Source organism: Tursiops truncatus, chromosome 11 (genome assembly GCF_011762595.2).
Source record: "Tursiops truncatus isolate mTurTru1 chromosome 11, mTurTru1.mat.Y, whole genome shotgun sequence".
Lineage (NCBI taxonomy): Eukaryota > Metazoa > Chordata > Mammalia > Artiodactyla > Delphinidae > Tursiops > Tursiops truncatus.
This window is the reverse complement of record NC_047044.1, coordinates 80,889,017-80,914,518: the sequence shown is the minus strand read 5'-3', so window position 1 is coordinate 80,914,518 and position 25,502 is coordinate 80,889,017. Positions and strand designations below refer to the sequence as shown.

The following is a 25,502-nucleotide window of genomic DNA, read 5'->3' as shown; positions in this document are numbered from 1 at the left end:
CATAAGACATGAACTCTCAGCCCTCAATATCAGATCTGGCTCCAGACTTGTTGAGGCAAGCCAGGTAGAGGCAACCATAAAACTAATAAAAAAGATGAGTGAATGTAGAGAGAGGATAAGCAAAAATCGCCCATCCAAGAAGAGCCTGCATATTTAAATTCCAAAGCACATGAGAAAAACTGACATTAAGAAAGCCAACCATCATACTAAAAAATCAGGAGGCCAATTCGTTACTAACAAAATTCAAGTAACAGAACAATTTCAAAATAACTTTTAAATAAGTGTTTCCAACCTCAAAGAGATAAAGAAAATAACTATATACCAAAAAAGACAACATATATAAAAGAGGGCAGATACAAATGAAGAAAAGGTGGCTATGCAAAAGAATCAATAGAAATCTGAGAAATAAAATTATAATCATTTAAATAAAAATATAATTCATGAAGGTAAACTATTATACACACATTCTAAGAAAAAGTAGTGACTTACAATATAGACAGTATTGAAAAATTCGATCCAGAGAGCAACAGATTCTAAAAGGCAAATTATAAAAGGAAATTTAAAAGATAAAGAAGATGAATTAAGTGGATCCAACATACACCTAATAGGAGTTCCAGAAGAGAGATAAGAGGAAAAGACAAAGAAGTAATACCTGAAAGAAAATGGCTGAAAATTTTCCAGAATTGAAGGAAGACTTAAGTATTCTGATCAAAAGCATACCCTAAATGTCAAGTGGGAAAAACAAAAATAAAAGTTACTTGTAAACACATTGTAGTGAAATTTTAGGACATCAAAGACAAAGAAAAAAAAAACAGAAAATTATCAGAAAGTAAAGAAAAATGCCAATAAAGAATAACAATTCTTAATGGCAACAAGAGATAATAGAAAATAATTAAATTACAACTTTAAAATAGTAAAAAAAAGAATTGTCAAGCTAGCATTCCATACATAAAGTATCACTTAAGATAGGAGGAAAAATAAAGACATTCTCACATACATGAAGATTAATAAGATTTATAACCTCATTGAATAGACTAAAGAACAAATTTCAGCAAGAAGAAAAGTGAACCCAGACAGGAGTGAGATGCAAGAAATAAAAGCAAACAGAACAACAGGTAAAGTACATTAAGAAATATAATTAATAACTAAAAGAAATTTTTAGGAACTGGATTTTCAGTAATAAAAAGTGATACATCATAATTTACGTGACACAAGTAATTTAAAGAATAAACACAGAACTATGGTTTTAGACAACTATTCCAAAAAATGATGGGAGGTAGAATGTCAGTGTATAATTAAAGCATTCTGAGGCATTTTTCTCCCATGAGAGAAAGAAATATTTAATATCTTCAAGTTTTGTAAGAAAGAATATATAGTTGAAATGTATGACAAGAACATAAGGGCACTTGCGAAAGAATAGAAATATGATCTATAGCTTTTAAACCAGTAGAAGAAAAGGAAAAATAGGGAGAAAATAAAAACTTCATCAATCTAACAGAAAGCAAGAAAGAAGTGGAGGAAAAGGAAAAAAAAGCTACACTAAAGAAAGAAAATAACAAAATAAGATACCCATAGGGATTAAGTCCAAACACATTATTTATCAAATGCAAAGTAATTAAACTTTAGCAAATTCAAATAGACTATCAGATTAGATTTTAAAAATCCAGCTCTCAGCCGCTCACAAGAGACATTAACAAAACAAAATGACCGGAAAATCTGAAACAAATGGATATTGAAAATAAGACATCTAGTCAAACACTAAACAAAAGTTAGCTGTTGTCAAGATAGTAGTATCAGGCAAATAAAAATTCAAGGGGAGATGATACTGCTATAGGAAAATATTAACTTTGAATCAGGACATCTGATCTGGTGATCACATGTTGGATGACCCCTGCTCTAGATCCTGAAATCCTATCACAAGGAATTCGAACCAGTGCTCAAGCCCCCAAATTGCAGAAAGACTTGGCTGGGGTCTGGGCTGTTCACCACTGCATTGGCACTGTGTGTACACACGCTGCAGCGCCCAGTGCCTGGCATGGACCAGGAGTTCAGTAACACTGAAAACAAATGGACACTGAACTATAAAGGCAGCAGAGGAACCCCACCTCTTTTTCTGTACCCTCAGAGGTAAAACGTGGTGCAGGACTCACCTCCTCCAGCTCTGAACGGATTTACCCCCCTCCATCCTCTCTCCTCTCCCACCCCAATGTGTTCCCAATACTGTCTATTTTGTTGGTGCAGCTATGCAGAGGAAAATTCCACGAAAAAAATATCTGAGGTTGAGGATCTTGGAGCAGAACACAGGAGCTGTGCCTCTGGAGCCCACTCCTGGGGTGAATGAAAGGGGAGGGGAGGTAGGGGAAGAAGGATTGGAACAATACAGGCATTTTCAGACAGATCTCCTATATTCTAACATGTTCCCTTTGACCTTGTAACATTCTTCATGGTTTTGAGTAAAAGAATCTCTAATAATAACTTCATTCTCTGGGGAGGGGAGGGAGTCAGAGTTGTGTGGAATTTTCAGAAAGAATTTTATATCAAATTCTAAAACTGAGAAAATAATATAAACACATTCAACTAAGCCTATAAGCTCCCCTGTACTGACAGGCAGCTTTGAATGAGTTCTGATGGCAGGTGGCTTTTTGCAAATTACTAAATGAAGATCAATCATTGCAACTTCCTATTTCTCAGGTAAGACCTTCTTTTTGCTACGATGTTTTTCACTCTAAAATAGCGGGGGAATAAAAATGCACGATCCCTGGTCAGTCCTGGTCCACCACCTTCCTGAGAATCATCTCGAGAGGTTAAGATTCTCTCCGGCAGTAACTGAAGAAGAGTTACAGTCGGCAATGGCGGAGTGCTCATAATCAATCTTTATTTGTCCTTTTCTTCAAGGAACACCTCAATACTTAGCAAGGGAGACTTTTTAGCGAGGCTGAGGAAATTTCTGCGCGTATGTGACAATGACAGAGACAAAGAAACAGATTCATCAAAAGCAGAGTTAATAGCTAAATAACAGACATAAAAAAAGTGGTATCTACACATGGGAATCCATTGCCTGTCACAATTTAGTTCTGATATTTAATTATCTGTCGTCCAGAACAGGGGAGCAGTTGCTGCAGCTTGTGGTCTTTATTCATTTCACCCGACGGGGTTGGAGGTCGATTGCATACACAAGAGTGGTTTTCAAATGCAGGTGTGTTAGGGGGGAAACAGAGGTAAGAACAGAGGAAGCTGAGAAATAACTATTCCATTGGTTTGCATATTTATGACTTTTTCTATTGATACGGCTGGAAGGAAGCAACTTGGATTTTTCTGTTCCTTTGTATTGTAAGACAGGATCTAAAAGTTCATAAAACATATGTGTTTCATTATGGAATGCTTACCACGTAAACCTTATCAAGCCACCACGCAGAGTAGGAAGTGGAACATTGAAAAAGTCTCCTCAAATCCCTCCCCCCGAGAACACCATCCTGATTTCTGTGACAATTCTTTCCTTGCGTTTCTTTATAGTTCTGCCAATTTCTTAAACCCCAAAGAGTTCAATTTTGCTTGATTTTGGACTTTACAAATAATCTTACAGTGAATACATTTGTGTCTTGTTCTCACTCAATCTAAAGTTTATTAGATTTATCCATGTAGTTGTACATAGATGTAGGTCATGTATTTTCATTGTTATATACGTATACCACCATGTGACGATACCAAAACCGTATTCACCTGTTCCACTGGTGATGGACATTTAACAGTTTTCAGTTTGGGGTTATTTAGACTAAGGCTGAACGTTCTTAAATGTGTCCTGGTGCACACATATAGAAACTTCTTTTGGACAGATGTTCAAGAATGTTCAGCCTAGGAGCAGAATTGGTAAGTCACGGACTACTTGCTTCTGTGTGTGTGTGTGTGTGTGTGTGTGTGTGTGTGTGTGTGATTGTGTGTGTGTGTGTGCACGCGCCCGCGTGCATGTGTGTTAGGAACACATGAGATCTACCGTTTTAAATTTTTATGTGCATAATACAGTATTGTTAACTACAGGCACAATGTTGTACAGCCGATCTTCATCTCATATAAATGAAACTTCATACCCGTTAAACAGAAACTCCTCATTTCTCCCTCCCCCCAGCCCCTGGCAACCACCAGACCAGTCTCTGTTTCTATGAGTTATTTTACAACATTATTAACAACAGCCAAATATGGAAACTAAATGTCCATCAATGGATGAATGCATAAAGAAAATGCAATATACACCTATGATAGAATATTATTCAACTTTTTTTTCAGTTTTTCTATAATCTATTTTATTATCATCCGAAGATTACATATGCAGTTAAGAAAATGAACCAAATCATGCAGTCGGCCGTTCTCTGGGTTCTGACTCCTCACAGCTGTGATATTAGGAGAACCAGAATGTGGAGGTCAGTACTTTAATGTCAGCAGTCTGCGCCCTCCCTCTCCATCTGTACCCACCTATTTCATTCAGCATCTTGACAGTTTGCACAAGAAAACTGTCCTAAGAATATTATTCAACTTTAAAAAATAAGGAAATCCCATCACATGTGACAATGTGGATAAAACTGGAGGACATTATGCTTAGTGAAATGAGCCTGTCACAGAAGGACAAACACTACATGATTCCACTTACATGAGGAGAGACTGCTTCTTTAACTTTGCTCATTACTGTCAAACTATGTCCCAAAGTGCTTATACCAGTTATCATCTCACCAGCTGTGTATGAGAGTTCCAACGTATGAATGCCTGGGAAATTGGTAAATAGCGTTTTCTTGTTCAAATTGAAAGGTATATAGCAGACCATGAAGTGGAGAAATACAGATAATGCTTGTGCTCTGGTGTGTTGGAAACCTATGGACTTTAAAACCACACGTGATTAAATCCCCCACTTACTGTGTGACCTTACCTAATTTGCTTAACCTTTCAATTTTCCTTTATGTAAAATGGGAGTAATGTCCATCTCAGGGCTGTTTGAAGGACTAGAGAAATATATTTACGGTGCCTAACATGGTACCAACATAAATTAGGGATAAAATGACTGATAGCTATCCGTATCATTCTCTGTCTCACTCATTTCCAAAACCAGAGTTGAAGAATCAAAGATCCATTTTCTCTGAGGCAGTTACAAGGGCAGAGAGGTACACTTTGCAGATTGTTTGCTGGTATTATATAACATGCTTGTTTTGTGGTACTTGAGCAGAGAAATGTGTCTTGAATAAGTAAGAAGAAAAAAACATAAAACCTCTTTTAGGACCTTTAGAACTCCCAACTCAAATATCAAATCAAGTGCAGCAAAAGGCATCTCTTACGAAACATTTAAAAGGAAAGACCAGAAAGTAACTAAAAACAACTGTGTTCAAGCCAAGCTAAAATGGAAAAAGTAAATATTCCACCAGATTTTAATGTCACCATTTTCATTCACTCACCGGGATCTGCTCATTCAGAAGCAGGTGTGCTGCTATGGAAACCATTCTACATATTCCCTTAGAGTCGTTCATTCACCTGAGGTCTACTGCAAGAGTTGACAACTGACTCTATGATTTAAAAGTCATTTTAAAAGTCACTAACCTCCTTTCATTCTGAGTTATTGTGCCATTTTCCAGCTTTTTAACTGTGGTCGCCAGCACTTTATTTGCGTCATTGGCGAAGTCTAAGTCTCGGACCTCAGACAGCGGGACAGACACAATGGCAAAAGCTTCTTTATCTTCTTTTGTTTGGCAAGTTCCGATCTGCAATGTGTTTTTCCACTGAGATTAGTTGTTTTACTAAATAACTATGCAATATTCTTCAACTACTAACACATCTTAGTACTGTTTAAGAGATACAAAACAGGAGTAGAGAATCCAAACACAGTAATTCCTACATGCATCGTCCACTATGAAAGGCCGTAGGGACACAGATTTCCCGTGCCCATTTCCTGCCTTGTTTTCAAAGCCCGCCTAGAAATGTATCCCTTTCACACATGTTCTTTGCTTCAGTTTCAACAGAGGAGAGGAAATGCCCTCCTAGAATCTTCTTCCCTTTCTATATGCTACTCCCACTCTTTTGGTATCTCTGCTACATCTTCCTGAATCACAGCCCGGCTGCAGTCTAGCCTCTAAGTTCAGCTGCCTAAAGCAACCGGTAGGCACGAGTGCCTGATGAAATTAATTGCAATAATCTCTAATACTGGTGAAGCTCAATTGTAAGAACATGTCAGTCACCCCCTAATCCTATTCACACAACATCTGGCTGAAAAGTAAACCACTCTCGGCAGCATTTACCTTCAACATAACAGGTCTCTCTTCATCTGTGTCTATGGGGATGCTAGTACTGGTTACCCACGTGTTTGTACATAAATGTCTTAACCGAACGTATGAATTCCTAAAAGAAAAATAGTATTAAAAACACAGATTATAAAAAATTAGCACACTTACATATCAACATATTTACCAGTTTCATACATGATATGAATATAAATATATTTTTAGACTTAGTAACTGACTCAAGTGTAGATCAGTCTGGTTTAAAGGGAATATCTGAACTACAGGCTATTTCAAAGCATGCAGTATTATTACATAAACCAGTGGTTCTCAGAATCTGGTCCCTGGACCAGCAACATCAGCATCACCTAAGAACTAGTTAGAAATGCAAATTCTGAGGCTTCATCCCAGTCCACTGAATCAGAAGCTCTGAGGGTGAGATCCAACAGGATTTTACCAGCCTTTCCAGGCAATTCTGATGCATACTAGAGTAAGAAGCACTGACTGTGTAACCATCTGAGTTAAAACTGCTGTCTGATTGTAGTCCCTTTTGTGGTTTAATCATCTGCACGTAAAAGTACATAGTGCAGTCGATCCTCATTAATCGCAGATTCCATGCCTGTGAATTTGCCTACTCACAAAAATGTATCCGTAACCCCAAAATCAATACTTGGGTCACTCTGGAAGTCATTCTCAGACATACACAGAGTGGCAAAAAATCTGACTGGGAACCACCGCTCCAAGCCCTTGATACTTAAAAGTCTAGTCCACAAACCAGGAGGATCAGCACTATCTGAGGGTCTGTTAGCAATGCAGACTTCAGACCCCACCAAGCAGATCAGAATCTGAGCTGCCATCAGATCCCCAGGGGGTTCAGTACACATTAAAGTGTGAGAAGCACTGATTACAGAGTGTAAAGTTTGAAAAGTATTTGACCCCGCATTGGAATCACCTGGGTACTGATTTTTAAAAATAAAGCCTGCATCCTGCCCCCAAGACTCTGATTTCACTGGTCTTGGTGTGGCCAGAGCATGGAGAGGGCGCAATGCTGCCCAGGTGATTCCAGTTTAGAGCCAACTTGAAAAGCACTGCTCTAAGTCCTTAGTTCCTGATCTGTAAGAGTTGCTGCCAGCATTAAATAAGACATTTATAAAGAAGCTGACACAGTGCTTAGCACACAGCCAGTGCTCCAGAGTTATAATAGTAGTCATTATTAAGTGTTCATTAGTGTTAGCTTTAAAACAATTAATGACAAATGAATCTATGTTAATACAAAATTCTGTTCGATACTGAGAAGGGCTTCAGCAGTTCTGAAACAGGAATAGATGAAACCTTCCATATAAAGTGAGGCTCAGGGGCTTGTCTTGGGTCTAGTCACATTAGAGTAAGATCTTTCTATCATTTCCCTAAGCAAACTTTCTTGGTTAGAGTTCAAGAAGGACTCTATTCTTGCTGAGTTAAAATCGAAAATGCATAGTCAGAGTAAGGATTTATTAAGATGCAATACTCAGAAGAGAAGGTCAAAGACCTGCATCAGGCCAAACCTTCAGAGGGTATTTCTTTACAGGCTTCTATTGGTACAAGAGAGTGAGAGATGGCTCATATAAGGCCAAGATTCAGGCTACATTTCTCCCATCCAAGTAAAAACCAGGTCCGACTCTGCTTAGCTTCCAAGATCAGACAAGACTGGGCACATTCAGGGTGGTATGGCCGTAGACTGAGCTACATTTCTCATGAATGAGAACAGCCAGGAAACAGCCAAGGAAGTCCAAGGAGCAGTGTTTCTTGGCAGTGTTAGTACAGCAACTTTTTACCTGCCCTGAAAGTAACCTACACAATAATGTCTGCATTTTGAGCAGGTACCTTCGGCCTAACCACTGCCATCTGCCCAAGGCTGAGACAATCATGCTGTACCAAGGACAATTTAGAACCATTTCACTAGACCTGAATATATGGGCAAAACCCCTCTATGCATCTAGAGATCACATCAGAGTGCTATTGCTGGAAAGTAGACAGCTCTAGGCAAAACAAAAAAATCTTAATTAAAATAATCAAATCGAAGTGAAAGAATGTAAAATACTCTCTTACCTTAAGTTCTGACTCCCTCATTAACAATCTCCTTTCCCCTGCCTCACTGGGGGCCAACTGGTCTCTTAGCTGGTCCTTCAGCACACCTAGTAAACCTCAAGATTCTTCCACTTTGTGTTCCTGCTGCTTGAAACACTTCTCCCATATGGAGAGGATCTGACCCTTCAAATCATTCAGATCTTTTCTCGGATGTCCTAAATCAAGAGGTCTCATAATAGAACTCCCCATACTCTTCAATTTTTCTTCAAAACGTTCTTATTACCTGACCTTATATTTTATGTTTATTTGTTTATTGCCTCCCACTCCCATCTGAATTTAAGTTCATAACCAGTTTGCTCATGGTTTTCTTCCCAATGCCAAGGGCAATGCCTGGAATGGAATTGATGCTCAATAAAGGTTTGTTGACGGAAGGACTTCCCCGGTGGTCCAGTGCTTAAGAATCCACCTTCCAATGCAGGGGACGCGGGTTTGATCCCTGGTCGGGGAACTAAGATCCCACATGCGGTGAGGCAACTAAGCCCACATGCCACAACTACTGAGCCCACGCTCTGCAGCCCCTGCCACAACTAGAGAGAAGCCCGCATGCCACAAGGAGCAGCCCGCGCACTCTGGAGCCCACACCACAACTAGAGAGAAGCCCGTGGACCGCAACAAGGAGCCCTGTGCACCACAACAAGGAGCCCGTGCACCACAACAAGGAGCCCGTGCACCACAACAAAAGATCCCACATGCCACAGCAAAGATCCGGAGTGCTGCAGCTAAGAACCAACACAGCCAAATAAATAAAATAATTCTTTTTAAAAAGATTTGTTGACTGAATGACTAAATAAATGAACAAGTGGATGATGAGTGAATGAAATTTTTAATTTGACATAATAAAAATAAATGCCATGACTATTAATGGAAATGCTTCTAGATCATTTTTTATTTTAGTAACCACAGGCCATATAAGTAATAAGAATAAATGATTCTTATGAATTTTTCAGAATTTCTTTTCTCCTGCACATTTGAATTATTTTTAAGAATAAAACAAACTATGTTAATCTACTCACAAAAGAGGAATGATTTTTTTTAACTCTTGTTCTTCACTTATGCTTGCTCTCTTTATAGCACAAAAATTATACTAAGATTATGATTTTTATTCCTTACCTGCCAGTAAAATTATTCAGAGAAACACTATTGTTTAACCATATTTTTTTTTACCTTGGGACCAGGCAGTCCGCTCTCTGAAGAGTTGTGGCATCCAGTTCAAAAAGGGATGCAATGTCATTTCCATGTGGGACTGAGACCAAAGTATACATGATCTTCTCCTCTGCCTGGCGTTTCTTCTTTGCAGTTGGAAGATCTCCATCTCTCTGTTGAGGAAGTACAAGGCTTTTTACTTTTATATGTTTCTTACTAAACTCTCCAATTAATTGGAAGATAAGTTTTAAATTTGCATTTATTTCTTCATTGGATTATAGTGATGTCCAGTTCACATCATCCAGAAAGAGCAGATCGAGCCTGAGAGCCTTTCAGGTAATTATTATTAACAGTGATAAGTCCCACATTCCAGAGGGGTGATTTGACCTGGGCAAATTATCAAGGCACTACCAGTCACAATAGTTTTGATCCCTTCCCTGGTATTAAACCTATTATCACAGTAGTAATTTTGACCATTCCACATTTAAAACAAACACAGAGAAGAAGTAGTGTGTTGAATCATCTAGAGTTCATAAATTAAAGAGTAAGCATGGAAGTGTTTCAGAGTTCCTGCCTAACTCCCAAAAATCATTGGGATATTAACTTGGAGGGAGGAGGAATCAACAGCAACATTCCCATTCAGTTCATCAGCTCATTCCATCAGATCCCAGAACATAGTATAATGGCATATAAAGTGAAATCAAATGGAATAGAAGCCTTCAGATGATGTGAAACTCAGTCAATATTTCTAGCACACTCCTACCATTTGAAGCAAAAAACAACACAAGACTGATGATTATGTATTTTCACTCGAACTTCCCCAAGTTCCAGCGTCCCATGGAAGAATCTGATGTATAAGAAAACCAAAACATGATACAGCAAATGTAATATAAGCTTGGTAGTAAAGTACATAAATATAATTACTTATATATAATTATTAAATCAAATGAAATTTGAAAATGAGAGAGAAAAACTGTCATTGTACCATCACAGGTAGTTGAAAGAAAATAGGTGGGAAGGGATGCTCAAAGGCAAATGAAAGCCATCTGTATCCAAAGACAAGCATTTCTTTAAAGGCTGCCATGACAATGAAATCCTACATCCGCTCATTCCAAAACATTCACTTGAAGCTCCATCCCAAGACTGTGAAAGTCATTTTCCTTGGATCAGTAAACCCTTGCAGTTTCATGCTGGTGTCTTCTGTAAATGGTGCACAAACGGGTAGCACCAGTTAACTGTGAATGGGCAGAGGAACTGCCAGTGTTCTTAAGAAGGAACAGGATTGCTATCTGCTAAATCTCACGTAGGCTAGGAGTATCTGGTAGCTCTTGTCATCTCTGATTTATATGTTTTCTGCAGAGATCTAAGTTCAGACTTATATGAAGACAGGGGTCTGGAAAACTCTCCCCAGGTGGTTTAACCCCCATAACAGTTGTTTCTTACCAGCAAATGTGAACTGTGTTCATTCATCAGAAAAAGGTATTCTTAACGTACTATACACTAGAAGTGAGTATAGGGAAATAGGAGAGAAGGAAACACAAAAGCAGTAAGCAAACCCCACTTCTGAATTGATACAAAAGTTCTCACAATAGCAAACCCGTTCCCTTGACTGTTCTCACTAATCTTACCACAAAAATTTAAGAGAGAGGAGGATGAGATTATTTCCTTTAAATAAAGACATGAGTGCAGTTACCTACAGGAGATGAAGGATGAGGGAAGGAGCAAAGGAAAGAGGATGGAGAGGGGGAAGGACCAGAGTAGAAAAAAGGGGGAGTGAAGAAGAGGGAGAGAGGAAGGAGGGAGAGGAGGTGGAGAGGAGGGAATAAAAAGGGAAAAAGGAGGGGGGAAGAGGAAGGCAAGGGGAGCAGTGGGTGCTATAGTGAATGCTCAACCCCATATTCAACTAGTCACGCCTCAGTCCAAATTAACCAAAGCCAGCGGCCTGGTCTGCAGCCCTTAAGCACTGAATTAGTCACTCCTCAAAGAGTAGGCATGAACTCATGGTTAAGAACCTCCTTCCCTGGTGGCGCAGTGGTTAAGAATCCGCCTGCCAATGCAGGGGACACGGGTTCGAGCCCTGGTCCGGGAAGATCCCACATGCCACGGAGCAACTAAGCCTGTGCGCCACAACTACTGAGCCTGTGCTCTAGAGCCCGCGAGCCACAACTACTGAAGCCCGCACGCCCAGAGCCCGTGCTCCACAACATGAGAAGCCACCGCAATGAGAAGCCCGCCCACCACAACGAAGAGTAGCCCCCGCTCGCCACAACTGGAGAAAGCCCGTGTGCAGCAACGAAGACCCAATGCAGCCAAAAATAAATAAATAAAATAAATAAATATATTTTTTTAAAAAAAAGAACCTTCTTTAGGTCTTCTGAAAAAATTCTCATGGGTCAGGAGACCCATTTCACAGTGATTCACAGTGATCTGCATTGAGGGCATGGAAGTCTGTGAACTAAAGACAACAGTCTTTGAAGGGCCAAAACACCATCACATCCTGAGAGAGGAAAACCTAAATGTCTTTAAATAACCCAATAAGAGTAGTCTGGCCAGACAAATAAGTCAGGAAAGAAGGCTGCCTGGGTAACGTAACAGCTTAGGCTCATGGAATATCAAACTTGGGAGGGATCTTTATAGATCATCTGTGAGCTAAAAAGACTTCTTCCAAATAAATCTCTGGCAGCAGCTAGTCTAGTGAAATACTATAACTTGTAATTTACTCCTTTGGGTCTTGAAAACATTAGTCTTTAATTATTCCCTACTGAAGTTTAGACAGCCTTTCTACAGTTTTGTTTATTTCCTATATTTCAACTCTCACAGTGGGTTGGGAGAAAGAGTCTAAAGAAAGAGAAATAGCTGGAACGAGAAAGTAGGAATGAGGGAGGGAGAAAGAAAGGGAAATGAGCGTGAACACTAGAAGAAAAATAGCAGTGTACAAGAAAAATATGACACCAAAGGCAATTTCCATGAAAGAAATCATTGATAAACTGGTTTTCATGAAAATGGGTTTCTTCTGCTCTGTGAAAGACACTCTCAAAAGAATGAGAAGATGAACCACAGACTTGGAGAAAACGGTTCCAAAAGACATATTTGATAAAGAACTGGTGTCCAAAATATACAAAGAACTCTTAAAATTCAATAATAATAAAACAAATAATCCAATTTTTAAATGGGCAAAAGACCTGAACAGACACCTCACCAAAGATGACATACAGGCAGTAAATATATACATGAAAAGATGCTCAACATCAAATGTCATTAGGGAATAGCAAATTCTCTAATGAGATATCACTCAAAACAATGAGATACCATATACACCTAGTAGAATGGCCAAAATCCAGAACACTGACAACACCAAATGCTGACGAGGATGTGGAGCAACATGAACTCTCGTTCATTGCTGGCGGGAATGCAAAATGGTACAGCCACTGTGGAAGACAGTTCAGTGGTTTTACACAAAACACATTCCATACCATGTGATTCAGCAATCGTGCTCCTTGTCATTTACCCAAGTGAACTGAAAAGCTATGTCCACACAAAAACTTGCACCGCAGCTTTATTCATAACTACCAAAACTTAGAAGCAACCAAGCAATCTTTCAGTAGGTGAGTAGGTAAATAAACTGTGGGACATCCAAACAATGGAATGCTATTCAGCACTAAAAATAAATGAGCCATCAAGTTATGAGAAGACACAAAGAAACCTTAAATGCATCTTGAAAGAAGCCAATGTGAAAAAGCTACACACTGTGTGATTCCAAATATGATACTTGGAAAAAGCAAAATTATGGACACAATAAAAATATACTGTGAATATACTGCCAGGGATTGGGGGAGGGAGGGATGAATAGGAAAAGAACAGAGGAGTTTAAAGGCAGTGTGACTATTCTGTATGATCCTATAATGGTGGAGACATATCATTATACTTTTGTCAAACTGATAGAATGTACAACACTGAGAGAGAACCCTAATGTAAACTATGAACTTTGGGTGATAACGATGTGTCAAGGCAGGTTTACCAGTGTAACAAATGTACCCCCCTGGTGAGGAATGTTGATAGTAGGCTGTACTTGTGTGCTGGCAGGGGTATGTAGGAAGCCTCTGTACCTTCCACTGGATTTTGCTGTGCATCTAAAACTCTCTTTAAAAAGTGTCTATTAAAAAAAAATAGTCTGAGAGAAAATATTTGTAAATTATATATCTGATAAGGGACTTGTATCCAGAATATATAAAGAACACTTAAAACTGAATAGCTAGCTGTAAAGACAAATAACCCAATTAAAAATTGAGAAGGGACTTTGCTGGTGGTGCAGTGGTTAAGAATCTGCCTGCCAATGAAGGGGACACGGGTTCGATCCCTGGTCCGGGAAGATCCCACATGCCACGGAGCAACTAATCCTATGCGCCACCACTACTGAGCCTGTGCTCTAGAGCCCACGAACCACAACTACACAGCCTGCGTGCCACAACTACAGAGACTGCATGCCACAACTACTGAAGCCCGTGCACCTACAGCCCGTGCTCCGCAACAAGAGAACCCACCGCGATGAGAAGCCCGTGCACCACAACTAAGAGTAGCCCACTCGCCGCAACTAGAGAAAGCCCACGCACAGCAACAAAGACCCAACACAGCCAAAAATAAATAAATAAATAAAAATTGAGGAAAGGATGTGATGACATTTCTCCATAGAAGACATACAAATGGCCAAGAAGCACATGCAAAGGTGCTCAATATCATTACTAATTAGGAAAATGTACTAGGATGGTTATAGTCAAAGACACAGACAATAACAAGCGTTAAGATGTGGAGAAATTGTAACACTCATATATTGCTAGAGGAACACAAAATGGTACAGCCACTTAGGAAGAGTTGGGCAGTTCCTCAAAATGTTAAACATATAACCAGCAATTCTAATTCTAGGTATCTACCTGAAAGAAATGAAAGTATATGACCCCACAGAAACTTGCACTGAATGTTCATAGCAGCTTTACTTATAAAAGCCAGAAAGCAGAAATAACCATCATCCAAATGATGGATAAACAACATGTGGTACATGCACCAAATGGAATATTATTTGGCCATGAAAGGAATGAAGTACAGATACATGGTACAACCTGCATGCACCTTAAAAACATTATGCTAAGTGAAAGAAGCCATGAGAGAAAGGCCATATATTGCATGATTCCACCTATGAAATGTCCAGAAAAGGCAAATTCATAGAGACAGTAGATCCAGGTTGCCAGGGGCTGCTAGTGGATACAGGCTTTCTTTCGGGGGTGGTAAAAATGTTCTAAAGTTAGATAGTGGTTATGGTTTTACAAATCTGTGAACATACTAAAAACCACTGATCTGTAATTCTAAACATGAGAATTCTTATGGTATGTAAACTATATCTCAATAAAGCTACTGAAGGAAGGGAGGAAAGAAAAGAAAAGAGAGGGGGGAGGGAGGAAAGATGGGAGAGACGGGGAGATAGAGGGGGAGGGAGGGAAGGAACAAACGAATGAACAAACTAACTAAAACAATGAAAAAAAAGTGTGCTGTTGCGTTGATCTCTGCCATGCAGCTCAACATGAAAATCCAGGTGTTATACTAAGATATGGATAGCAAAGGAGCAGTTTTCCATGAAGGCTCTGAAATGTAATGGTGACACAGGAATCACACTTCTGCCTGACCCCAAACAACTGAGTCAAGAAGGTCTTAAGAAGATCTACACAATCTTCTTACATAGGGCCCAGTAGAATACCACGTGCAGCTATGAACTCCTTCCCTATGGGAAAAATGGTGGTGACGTCTGAAATTGAAGATAATAATCACTATGATGAGGAAGAAGGCAGAGAAAGAGGAAGGGAGAGATTTAAGAAGAGGAAGTGCTAATTCTAAAAGAAAGAAAAGGAAGTTTGCTGTTTATTACATCTTAACATGAAAACTTGGGGGGAAACAGACGAGGAGAGTTACAGTCACAAAGAAATATTATGAAAGAGCTCTTTTCTGGATTTGGCAATGCTACTGCAGCCAAAAGAAAGAACCACCAACATAATGAGTGTTATTAATACATGTGAGGGAAGATTGCCTCAGAATGTAAGAATGCAGAAATAATGGACGAGATCAGTCAGTTGTAGAAAAAAACTCAAAGGATTTTTGTGAATATGTAGGCACAGGGATTTGAGCACAAGTGGTTTAAATGGAGTATTAGAAAGGCACAATTAAAATATGATTTTAGCTAAGGAAAATAAAATCTAATCAATTACGTTGAACCATATTTGAAGAAAGGCTTTATTAACAGAAGATAAGCATGTAACCTAAACAAACGGAGAGTCAATGAACAAGAATTTGACAGTTTCTCTCACCGCGGGCTAGGGTAGATGAAACAAATTAGTATTCCAGTTTTCCTGGAGGAATTCCATATCCCTGAAAGGCATGTGTGTCATCTAATTTCCTGAGCTCTCCACGCCAATCTTCTAATCATAATTTAGGTTTTGATATAGATTTTCCTTCAGGGAAAATGCACTAACTGACCCAAGGATTTAGATCTACTTAGCAACTGACAGTTGGCACTGTGGTTTATACGTCAGTCATTTGTGAATTCATTAGTGGAATCAATCCTCCTGTATGCACTGTCCTTTTCCCCCTTTCGAAAGGCTAATAAAATGAATTTTCTAGACTTATAAAAGGCGAGCAGATTCAGGTCCCAAGAGATTGCCCTCCTACCCCATCCCCCTTGGTAATATCTCCCCGTGGGATCCTGATAAGAATAGTCAAAAGCCCTCTCTATTTTGACACTCTTACAGTGAAAAATAAAAATCTATTCCATAGAGAAACCTCACTTATTAGGGCTAGCTAAAAGAGGTCACTCTAAGTTACTCATACTATTTAAGACCTGTGGTTTAATTTTAATTACCTAGGATAAGTGGAATGTACCCCCAAATAATTTGCTTAGGTCTTTGAGGAAAAACGCTTTAATGAATAGATAAGTTCCATTTATAAACAGCATAAGAATCGTTTATGTGTGAATAAGAGCTTCTAACACATTTAGAAGTTTTTTAAAACAGTGCTATAGTCTTAGGCATTCTGCTATTAATCTCTTGTACTCTGTTAATTTGCTTCACAAGCTGTCATAGCAGTTTGACAGTAAACTTCAAGCCAGCCCCTTGGAATTTTTTAAATAATAAAATATGAATAATGAGTTATAAGCATACAGTTTTTAAATAAATGGATCAAGCTTCAATATCAAGAAAATTAATATTATATTTCTACAATATGAAGGCAGTTCTGTTCAAAATTGTGTGCTTGTGGCTTTTGTTTATGAACCCACATCTCTTTTTAAGTAAGAAAAAAGACCCCAAAACACTAGTTCTCTGCAGAGAATTACAGAAGCACACTGCCCTCCCTCTTTGCATCATGAAAAGACATTAAGGTACAACAGAGCTTAAACAGGTGTGAAATTTAACAGCATCTCAGTCTCCAAAACACTCTCAATTTAGGGAATGAAGGGCTGCAGAATGTTAACCTAGTCTGCTGGGCTTTTAGAAAACTAGCATTTTCACTTGGAAGTTAAGGCACACAGTCTCGCAGATTATACAAATTGAAAATCCTGTATGAGAAGCCAGAGGATGCTAATGGCTCGCCAGCTTCTCTAGCTCCTGGGGGCCCTGCCCGCGGCGCACAGCAGGGAGCCTCCTGTTACACCTTCTCTGTTGCCTCATTTGTGAGTCATCGCATTTTCAGCAGAGACATCACGTAGCAGTTCTGCTGTGAAGAGCCAGAGACATTCGGTAAGAAACAATGTCTGCGTTTTCAGGGCCGATTCAGACCTGTGGCCACGGCAGCATAACTTTGTGTAGGCATCTGTGTTTTGGTCCAGACCCTCTGGGGCTCTCACTGCAGACTTTATGGAACAGACACAACCCTGCCATTTAAAGCTGCAAACCCTTCTTCTCTTGCCACGGTTCCTTGACAATCGGGTGCTCTCAAACTAATTCCCAATATGACCCTTTTTTCTTTCTTTTCCTTATCATCTTACCGCTGACGAATACATAGTAAAACACAAAGAAACTTGCGGGTCTTCTTTCAGGATCTGGTACCCTCCCCCAAAAGAAAAATTCTACAGAATAGAATTTTCAAGTCTATTTCAGCAAAGTTTCATGCTTCCTAGAACATTTCTGTTTAATGTATGTTTTTGCACAAAGACAGATGGTTCTCAAAGGGAGAGAGTTTGGCTCCCCAGAGACGTCTGGCAATTTCCAGAAACACTTTTAGTTGCCACAACTTGGGCAGGGGATGGGGGATGGAGAACAGGGAGACCACTCCTGGTCTCTAGTGAGTAGAGTCCAGAGCTGCTGCTACACATCCTACGATGCGGAGAACAGCCCGACCACAACCAAGAATGATCTGGCCCGAATATCAATATATCAGTATTGCTGAGGCCGAGGATCCCCAGCACAGACAAAAGACATTCCCTGGAAGAATCAGATCACATTCCACATAAATAAGGTAATGTTAAAATGGGTGGTGTTATTCCAGAAAAGTCTCCTTCAAAGAGCCATTTGAAAAGATGCCAGTTTGCACGGAGAAAAAACTAACGACTTTCAGGTTCCCAGCTGGGCTTGACACAGTTCCAATATTTACAGGGTCCCTGTGGATGCTGTACATTTGTAAGATTGGAAATAATAGACTTCTTTGTAGAATAAATACAGCTATTTGGGTCTTAATGAGAGCTCTGACACACTCCGCCTCATTTCAGCAGTATTATCCATTAACCTCTGAAACTTCAAAAATGGAAGGCAACATGTGATAAAGGTTTCTAAATTACAGGAAAAATATTAACTGGATATTAAATAGACAACATAGGGAAAATGAGGAAAGAAAATAATTAGCATGGTCACAGGGAACTCAGTGTTACTGGAACCCAGATCTGAGGTGAGATAGCATTGTTTTGGGAAACTGATTTCATTTTTCACAGGCTACACTCTAAATGCTCCTCTGTTTTCTTTTTTAGACAGAAACATCATCATTGCTAGATGGTAAATGGTGTCTAAAATGAGAAGCCATGTTGTTAGCTTTACTGTTCCATATTCTCAGTTTTATTTACTTTCAAGCTAGGGGTTTTAGAGAGAAGGAAATCAGATGTCTCCAGTTGGATGTGTCTCTGAGATGACAGATGAGATCCAGCCATAAAATGCTACAGCAAAAGCAAACCCAACTATGTTGTATGCAATTAAAGTATTGCTAGTAACACTGCTTAAACAGAAGAGTCCTCTTTCTCACCTTTAGAGGAGGATAAAGAAACTGTACTTCAGAATACAAAGGAAAAATATTTAGCAAGTCTAATCAAAAGCTTGATTAACACTAAGAGTAAACTTCACCATGGATTTATTACTTATTTATATGCTCTGCGCTGCTCCATAACCCTTCATTCACTCTATTCTCCCGCTCAGCTCTGCCCAGAATGATCGGTAGCATCTCCAAAGGGTATGTAGCCAAAAGGAGACGAGCCAGAGATTTAATTCAATTGCACAATTTGAAGCTTTGATATGATGACCTTTGAATAGAAACAACTTACATTTTTAGCCTACGAACATCTTTTATTCAGAGAGTTTCCCATTTGTCTGCTGGCATTTTATCCCCATGGCATGCAGGTGAGAGATGTAGGGCAAACATCCTCATCCTATCAGACAGGTGAAGAAAATGAGTCTCAGGAAAGCTATCTGACTTGTCCAAGGCTACACAAGTTCATGGTGGTGCTACAGTAGAGCTCTGCTGTCTCGACAGCACGCTCAAGAAGTCACATAGAATATCACAGAAATGAACCTTGACAAAGAGAAAAGCAGTCCCCGACATCCGACAGCTGGCCTGGTGGATGAGCCAGGCCTTGGTGTTGCTAGGAGCTGGCCTGACACTCAAGCTGGACCATGGTGTTCTCCTGGTGAATATGGACAATTTCACAAAACAGCAACACCAGACAAGGTCACTTCATGACTGGAATGGATCAAGACAAAACAACACCACTCCCTGACCATATCTGAACACCGACAGACTGTGAACGTTGTTCAAGCCACAAAAAATGACAATCCTGCTCCTGTCCTCTAGCGAATATGAGCGACTGCTGCTTCTTTAGCAATTACAGACGTAGCCTGCCCTACCCACAGATAAAATGTATTAAGATACCTCCTCTTCCTAACAGCATTCCCGTCCACAGCAAAGCCCCACTTCTTTAAATCTTCCCCAAAATCAATCGCACAAGCCCAATTCCTATAAGACGTTTTTTCTAACACCTTCTTACTCAGAAGCAGCACGGTTCCCCATAGTGTGCGTGCAGTGAGTTATAAACGCCACTTGTATGGGTATTTTCCTGGTGGTCTCTGGCCAGAAACCATTGAGACCATCGACAAGCTTATAGGAAGAACCAAAGAAACTATGATTCACACTTTGCTTTTTAAACATGGCTACTGATAGCATTTTCCTAAATCATAGGAAGGTAAGGACCCAACAGTCCTGCTGCAGCTATTTGAAAACCAGGGGGAGAAAAGCCCACACAGACACATAAAATTGAATCATAAATAAAAGATCCAATGGATCTAACAAACCTACTTCTATATTTAAAGACATTTTGACACAAATTAAAGTTTTCACTGGGTCAGTGACCTGATACTTCGCTTATTTCTATTGTAAACATGATAATCATATGGAGAGAGGAGTCAAACAGGGTTGACTCAGGTCCAGAAATTCTTATTTGATCCATCTGCCCCATATCCTCCTAAAACGTAAATCTGTGCGCCAATGTACAACAGTAGTCATTTTAATGAAACATTCCAACAGTTTCTATCAAAGAGCAGAATTTGGGGTGATGCAGTAATAATACCTACCCATTCCAAAAGGGATGGCAAAATTCCTAACAAAACTGTATTACAGACTGTGTCTATTTTATATCAAAATATCTGGCTAAATTGCTTTTAAAGAAATCCAGCCCTGCTGAGAGTCACACACAGAAAATGCAGTAGACACCATGGAGCAGTGGACAGTAGCTGCAGGAGTAATCAAAAATATTGATATAACAACAATAATAAAAATGATTGATAATAGGAAACACCAAAAAAAAAAAAAATCCAGTGCATCGTCCAGGCTTTATTTGGATCACATCAAAATATCCTGAATTTCTGAATTTTTTAATAAGTTTCAGGTGTACAGCATTAACAGTTCGACATCTTATATACTACAAAGTGGTCACCACCACAAGTCTAGTTGCCATCCATCACCATACAGTTTCACCCATAACCCACCCCCATCCCCACTGGTAACTCCCTTCCTCTATGAATTTTTTAATTGAATTAAATCATGTTGTCATTGTTAAGTCATATTCTTTCCAAATTATGATGAGATGAGCAGGATAAATAATAATAAGTATTTATAATGAAAACTGGCTTTAAAATAAGATTGCAATTTTTTTTGAGTAGCACACTGTAGATTATTAGAGATTAGAATTATCTAGTTACTGAACAATTTCTCCCCATAAATAGAAACCAAATTATTTTGAATTGAAAAGGATTGTTCTGTTGTCCTATTTTAATATTATGCCACAATGCCATTCCTCCATCCTAATTTCTACGAACTTCTGAAAACTAAACCTAGACCCACCATACCTCCCAAATCCAGTTGCCTTCAGCGATCTATCATAAGTGGCCTCCAAGTTGCTGGAAATCTCCCTAAACACCCACTTCTGGTCATCTTCTTATAATCTAAGCCAAATCATCATTTACTTTTTATCTTCAATCCACAGCCTCTACTTGGAGAATCTCTCTCAGAGCCCTAGTCTTCAAATTTTCTACTAACTTTTCAATTTGTTCATATAAAATATAAATAATATGCTTGTATTTGATGGGGAAAAAAGCAATTCTACTCACCACATTTTTTCCTTCATTTTGGGCATCTCGATAATCAGGGTTAAGCTAAAAACAAAAAACAAAGCTAGTTTTGAATTGCTATTAAAAGTACATTAACAAGACCAGTGATCTTTAATTCCAGTACACTATTGTACACTTAACTACGTTTAACATAAAAAGAGGCTAAGAAAGAAACAGTTAGGAAATACCTTCAAACCCTAGTTGCAGGAGACAAGAGTTAAAATGCCAAATTTATGGCCTTTGTTTGTATCAAACTGTTGACATTTTTGAACAAGTGAGAGCTGACAGTCTCACCACCTCTTAAGAAGCATTCAAGAGAGTTCATTTTGCCCACCACAGAATCTGCTATTGACCAATAATGCAGACACCGATTTCTAAAAGTAGACCAAAGGAAAGTTTTAACAATGATTCAAGATCATGCTCCACGTGCTATACACACAAGAAAAGAAAGTCAAGCAAAAGAGGATCTATATATCCGCTATGTCAGCTAATGCATGAGGACTATTTAAACTAACAAACAAGAACACATGTCTCAAACAGATGGAGAGACAGAGAACAGTACGGAGGTTCCTTAAAAAACTAAAAATAGAACTACCATACGACCCTGCAATCCCCCTACTGGGCATATACCCTGAGAAAACCATAATTCGAAAAGAGTCATGTACCAAAATGTTCATTGCAGCTCTATTTACAATAGCCAGGACATGGAATCAACCTAAGTGTCCATCGACAGATGAATGGATAAAGAAGATGTGGCACATATATACAATGGAATATTACTCAGCCATAAAAAGAAACGAAACTGAGTTATTTGTAGTGAGGTGGATGGACCTAGAGTCTGTCATACAGAGTGAAGTAAGTCAGAAAGAAAAACAAATATCATATGCTAACATACATATATGGAATCTAAAAAAAAAAAAAAGGTTCTGAAGAACCTAGGGGCAGGACAGGAATAAAGACGCAGACACAGAGAATGGACTTGAGGACACGGGGAGGGGGAAGGGTAAGCTGGGACGAAGTGAGAGAGTAGCATTGACATACCTACACTACCAAATGTAAAATAGATAGTTAGTGGGAAGCAGCCACACAGCACAGGGAGATCAGCTCGGTGCTTTGTGACCACCTAGAGGGGTGGGATAGGGAGGGTGAGAGGGAGACACAAGAGGGAGGGGATAAGGGGATATATGTATACATATAGCTGATTCACTTTGTTGTACAGCAGAAACTAACACACCAATATAAAGCAATTATACTCCAATAAAGATGTTAAAAAAAAAAAAAGAACACATGTCTCTGGGTTGGACTGTGGAGTTCAGGGGTCATTCCAATGAGAAAGCATGAGCTCTGCACATGCTGCCTGTTGGCCCACATATTTCCAGCTGCTTAGCATCCGTAACTCCTGACTCCCACCTGACTACACAGTTTCAAAAAGATGTCCTCACTGATCATTTGTAAAGCATATGGTTTAGAAGGTGTTTTCTCAAAATAACAAGTTGTCCAATTGAATGTAATCCTATGAATGTGAATCGGTTGGTGTATACAATACGCAACCCCAGGCAATTAAAGTCACCATTTAAGATGTAAGGCTGGGAGTCTTTCTCAGAATTACACTTGGCTAGTAGCTCTGAGGAACGCCCCTCCCAACTTATCACTAAATATTAATGACGGTACTGAAAATGATCAAAAACAAAGCAAAACACTCTCCATCTCATTGAAGACTAAGGTTGAAATCCATCTGAACCCCCAATCATCAATGAATTGACAGTAATTATAAAGCCGACAGTGCTGGGGGAGAGGCAACAACTCCTCACTTGTCATCTCATGGCAAACCTCAACCTGACTTCAAGCTAGTGGCCAGGTGAACACAGTTCAGAAGATACCTGGTGCGGTTCCACTATGTGCCCCCAACCCAGAGACCCCGAGTATTCACCAACCAAAGACCTATACAGAAGTGCTTCTCCATCACTGAGAAGCTGCTGTGAGATGGAGCAGAAAATTGTTTCCCCCATCCTCCCACCCACTGTCCACTACCTCTGTCTGTCTTCTCATGGCCAAAGAGATACAGCAAAGCTCAGAAAGCAAATGGGCAGAAAGCGGAGGGAGCAGATGATGGCAGAGGGCTTTCTAAGAAGCGCTGTCTGAAGAAAGGGCAAGAAGAGAAAGAACTGTAGCTGCTGTGGGCTGGAATGACACTGTGCGATAAAGGAAAAATAGCAGAGGGCCGGGGAGAGAAGCAGCCTCAAGAGAGTCCAGGGACGCAGACTTGACACCTGCTGGAACTGGGGAGTACATCAGGACCCTGCAGGCTGCCCTGCAGCTGAAGATTTAGCAAGAGGACTGAGAAAAAAAGAAATGGAACAAAAAGACCGTCCACTCAACCGTTCTGCTTCTGCATGGAGCTCACTCGTCTGAGGACAATAAGCAGGAAAAAACAACACGGGACTGGTTAAAAAGTATGTTAAAATGGGGGGGAATTCTTTCTCAGACTTTTTCTGAATATTATCTAGGGTATGATACAAAATAAATTTTCAGGAAATGGTTTGGCATATTCAAGAAAGTGCAAGTAAACATTGCCTCCATATGAAGGCAGCAGAAGATGAACAGAAAAATATAATATAAAAATAATCAGATAAATAATAAAATAATATAAGAAATAATCACAATATAAAAAGAAGTTAAATTAAGGAGGATCTCAATAACAATGAGAACATAAATACAAAATTAAAGTCCATGTCAGCAGCAGGAACAAGCATAGCTGACATTACTGGAAATGAGTGATGCAAAGGATGAACATGGAGCAGCTATCTTTCACCATAGAGGAAAGGTGTAAAGAAATGAAAATTAGGAAAAAGGAAATAGTCACGGAGGACCAGAGAATGAGGAGTCAACTAATGAGCAACGAGGATATGAGAAGGAACAGAAAATCAGTGGAATACAAGCAATAATCAAAGATTATGGAAAATAAAGCTCTCCTCAGCTAAAGAAAGAACTCTGTATGCAGAGGTAACCCTATTCCAGGAAAATCAACTCCAACAGGCACATTCATTTGAGGATGATGGGAAAGGTGGGGGGAACAATGGTAGGGACATAAAATAGGGCCAGAAATTAGGCTTAGACAAAAATGCATATCATGTAACAGGAGAACGGATGAACAAAATATGGCGTATTCAAACAATGGAGTACTACTCAGCAATAAAATGATGGGCTGCCGATGTACACAACAAGGGTAGATCTCAGAAATATATACCATGGAATATTAGTCAGCCATAAAAAGGAGGAAATCCTGCCATTTGCAACAACATGGATCGACCTTGAGGGCATCATGTTAAGTGAAATAAGTCAGTCAGAGATAGGCAAATACTGTATGATCTCAGTTATATGTGGAATCTAAAACAAACAAACAAACAGAAAACGAACTTATAGAAACAGAGATCAGATTTGTGGTTACCAGAGGCAGGGGTGGGAGTGGAAGAGATCGGGGAAGGGGGTCAAAAGGCACAAACTTCCAGTTATAAGAAAATAAGTCCTGGTAATGTGATGGCGCACGGTGACTACATTTAATAATACTGAATTGCATATCTGAAAGTTGCTAAGAGAGTAGATCTTAAAAGTTCTCATCACAAGAAAAAAAATTTATAACTATGTGTGGTGATGGATGTTATCAAGATTTACTGTGGTAATCATGTCAATATAGATATATGTCATATATATATATCTCAAGTCATTATGTTGTACACCTGAAACTAATACAATGTTATATGTCAATTACATCTCGATTTTAAAGTGAAAGAAGCCAGACATGGTATGACTCCATTTATAGGAAATCTAAGAACAGACAAAACTAAACTGTGGTTAAACAAATAGTTAAACAGATCAGAAAGTGAGTGGGAGAGGAGTGGCTGGAAGGCAGAACCAAGTCCAAGAGCCACTGGACAGCAGTCTTTCAATTTTCAGAGCAGACAGACAATGGGGGTGGGGGAGGGATGATAAAACAGGAATCCAGTTACAAGTTGCTTGTTGGTGCTAGGCCAGCAATTGGGGAGATCTGAGGCTGAATTTTATTTTTCTATGGAGATGCATA

At 39.4% G+C, this 25,502-nt stretch overlaps 1 protein-coding gene across 4 annotated transcripts in view; it reads right to left on the bottom strand.

Annotated features, from left to right (window-relative positions):
• ITPR2 (inositol 1,4,5-trisphosphate receptor type 2) overlaps positions 1–25,502 on the bottom strand; it is a 533,856-nt gene that overhangs the window by 380,957 nt on the left and 127,397 nt on the right. For 3 of the 4 annotated variants that reach the window (XR_012324486.1, XM_019936326.3, XM_033866983.2), the window contains exons 10-13: positions 21,422–21,466; positions 9,543–9,694; positions 6,273–6,372; positions 5,578–5,738 (exon numbers count right to left, since the gene is read on the bottom strand). Coding sequence is in view for 3 of the 4 variants with exons in the window: in XM_019936326.3 (XP_019791885.2) it covers positions 5,578–5,738; positions 6,273–6,372; positions 9,543–9,694; positions 21,422–21,466 (458 nt within the window). In the remaining variant the exon portion in view is untranslated. The remainder of the gene's footprint in view (positions 1–5,577; positions 5,739–6,272; positions 6,373–9,542; positions 9,695–21,421; positions 21,467–25,502) is intronic. The other variant, XM_033866982.2, reaches the window with a different exon arrangement.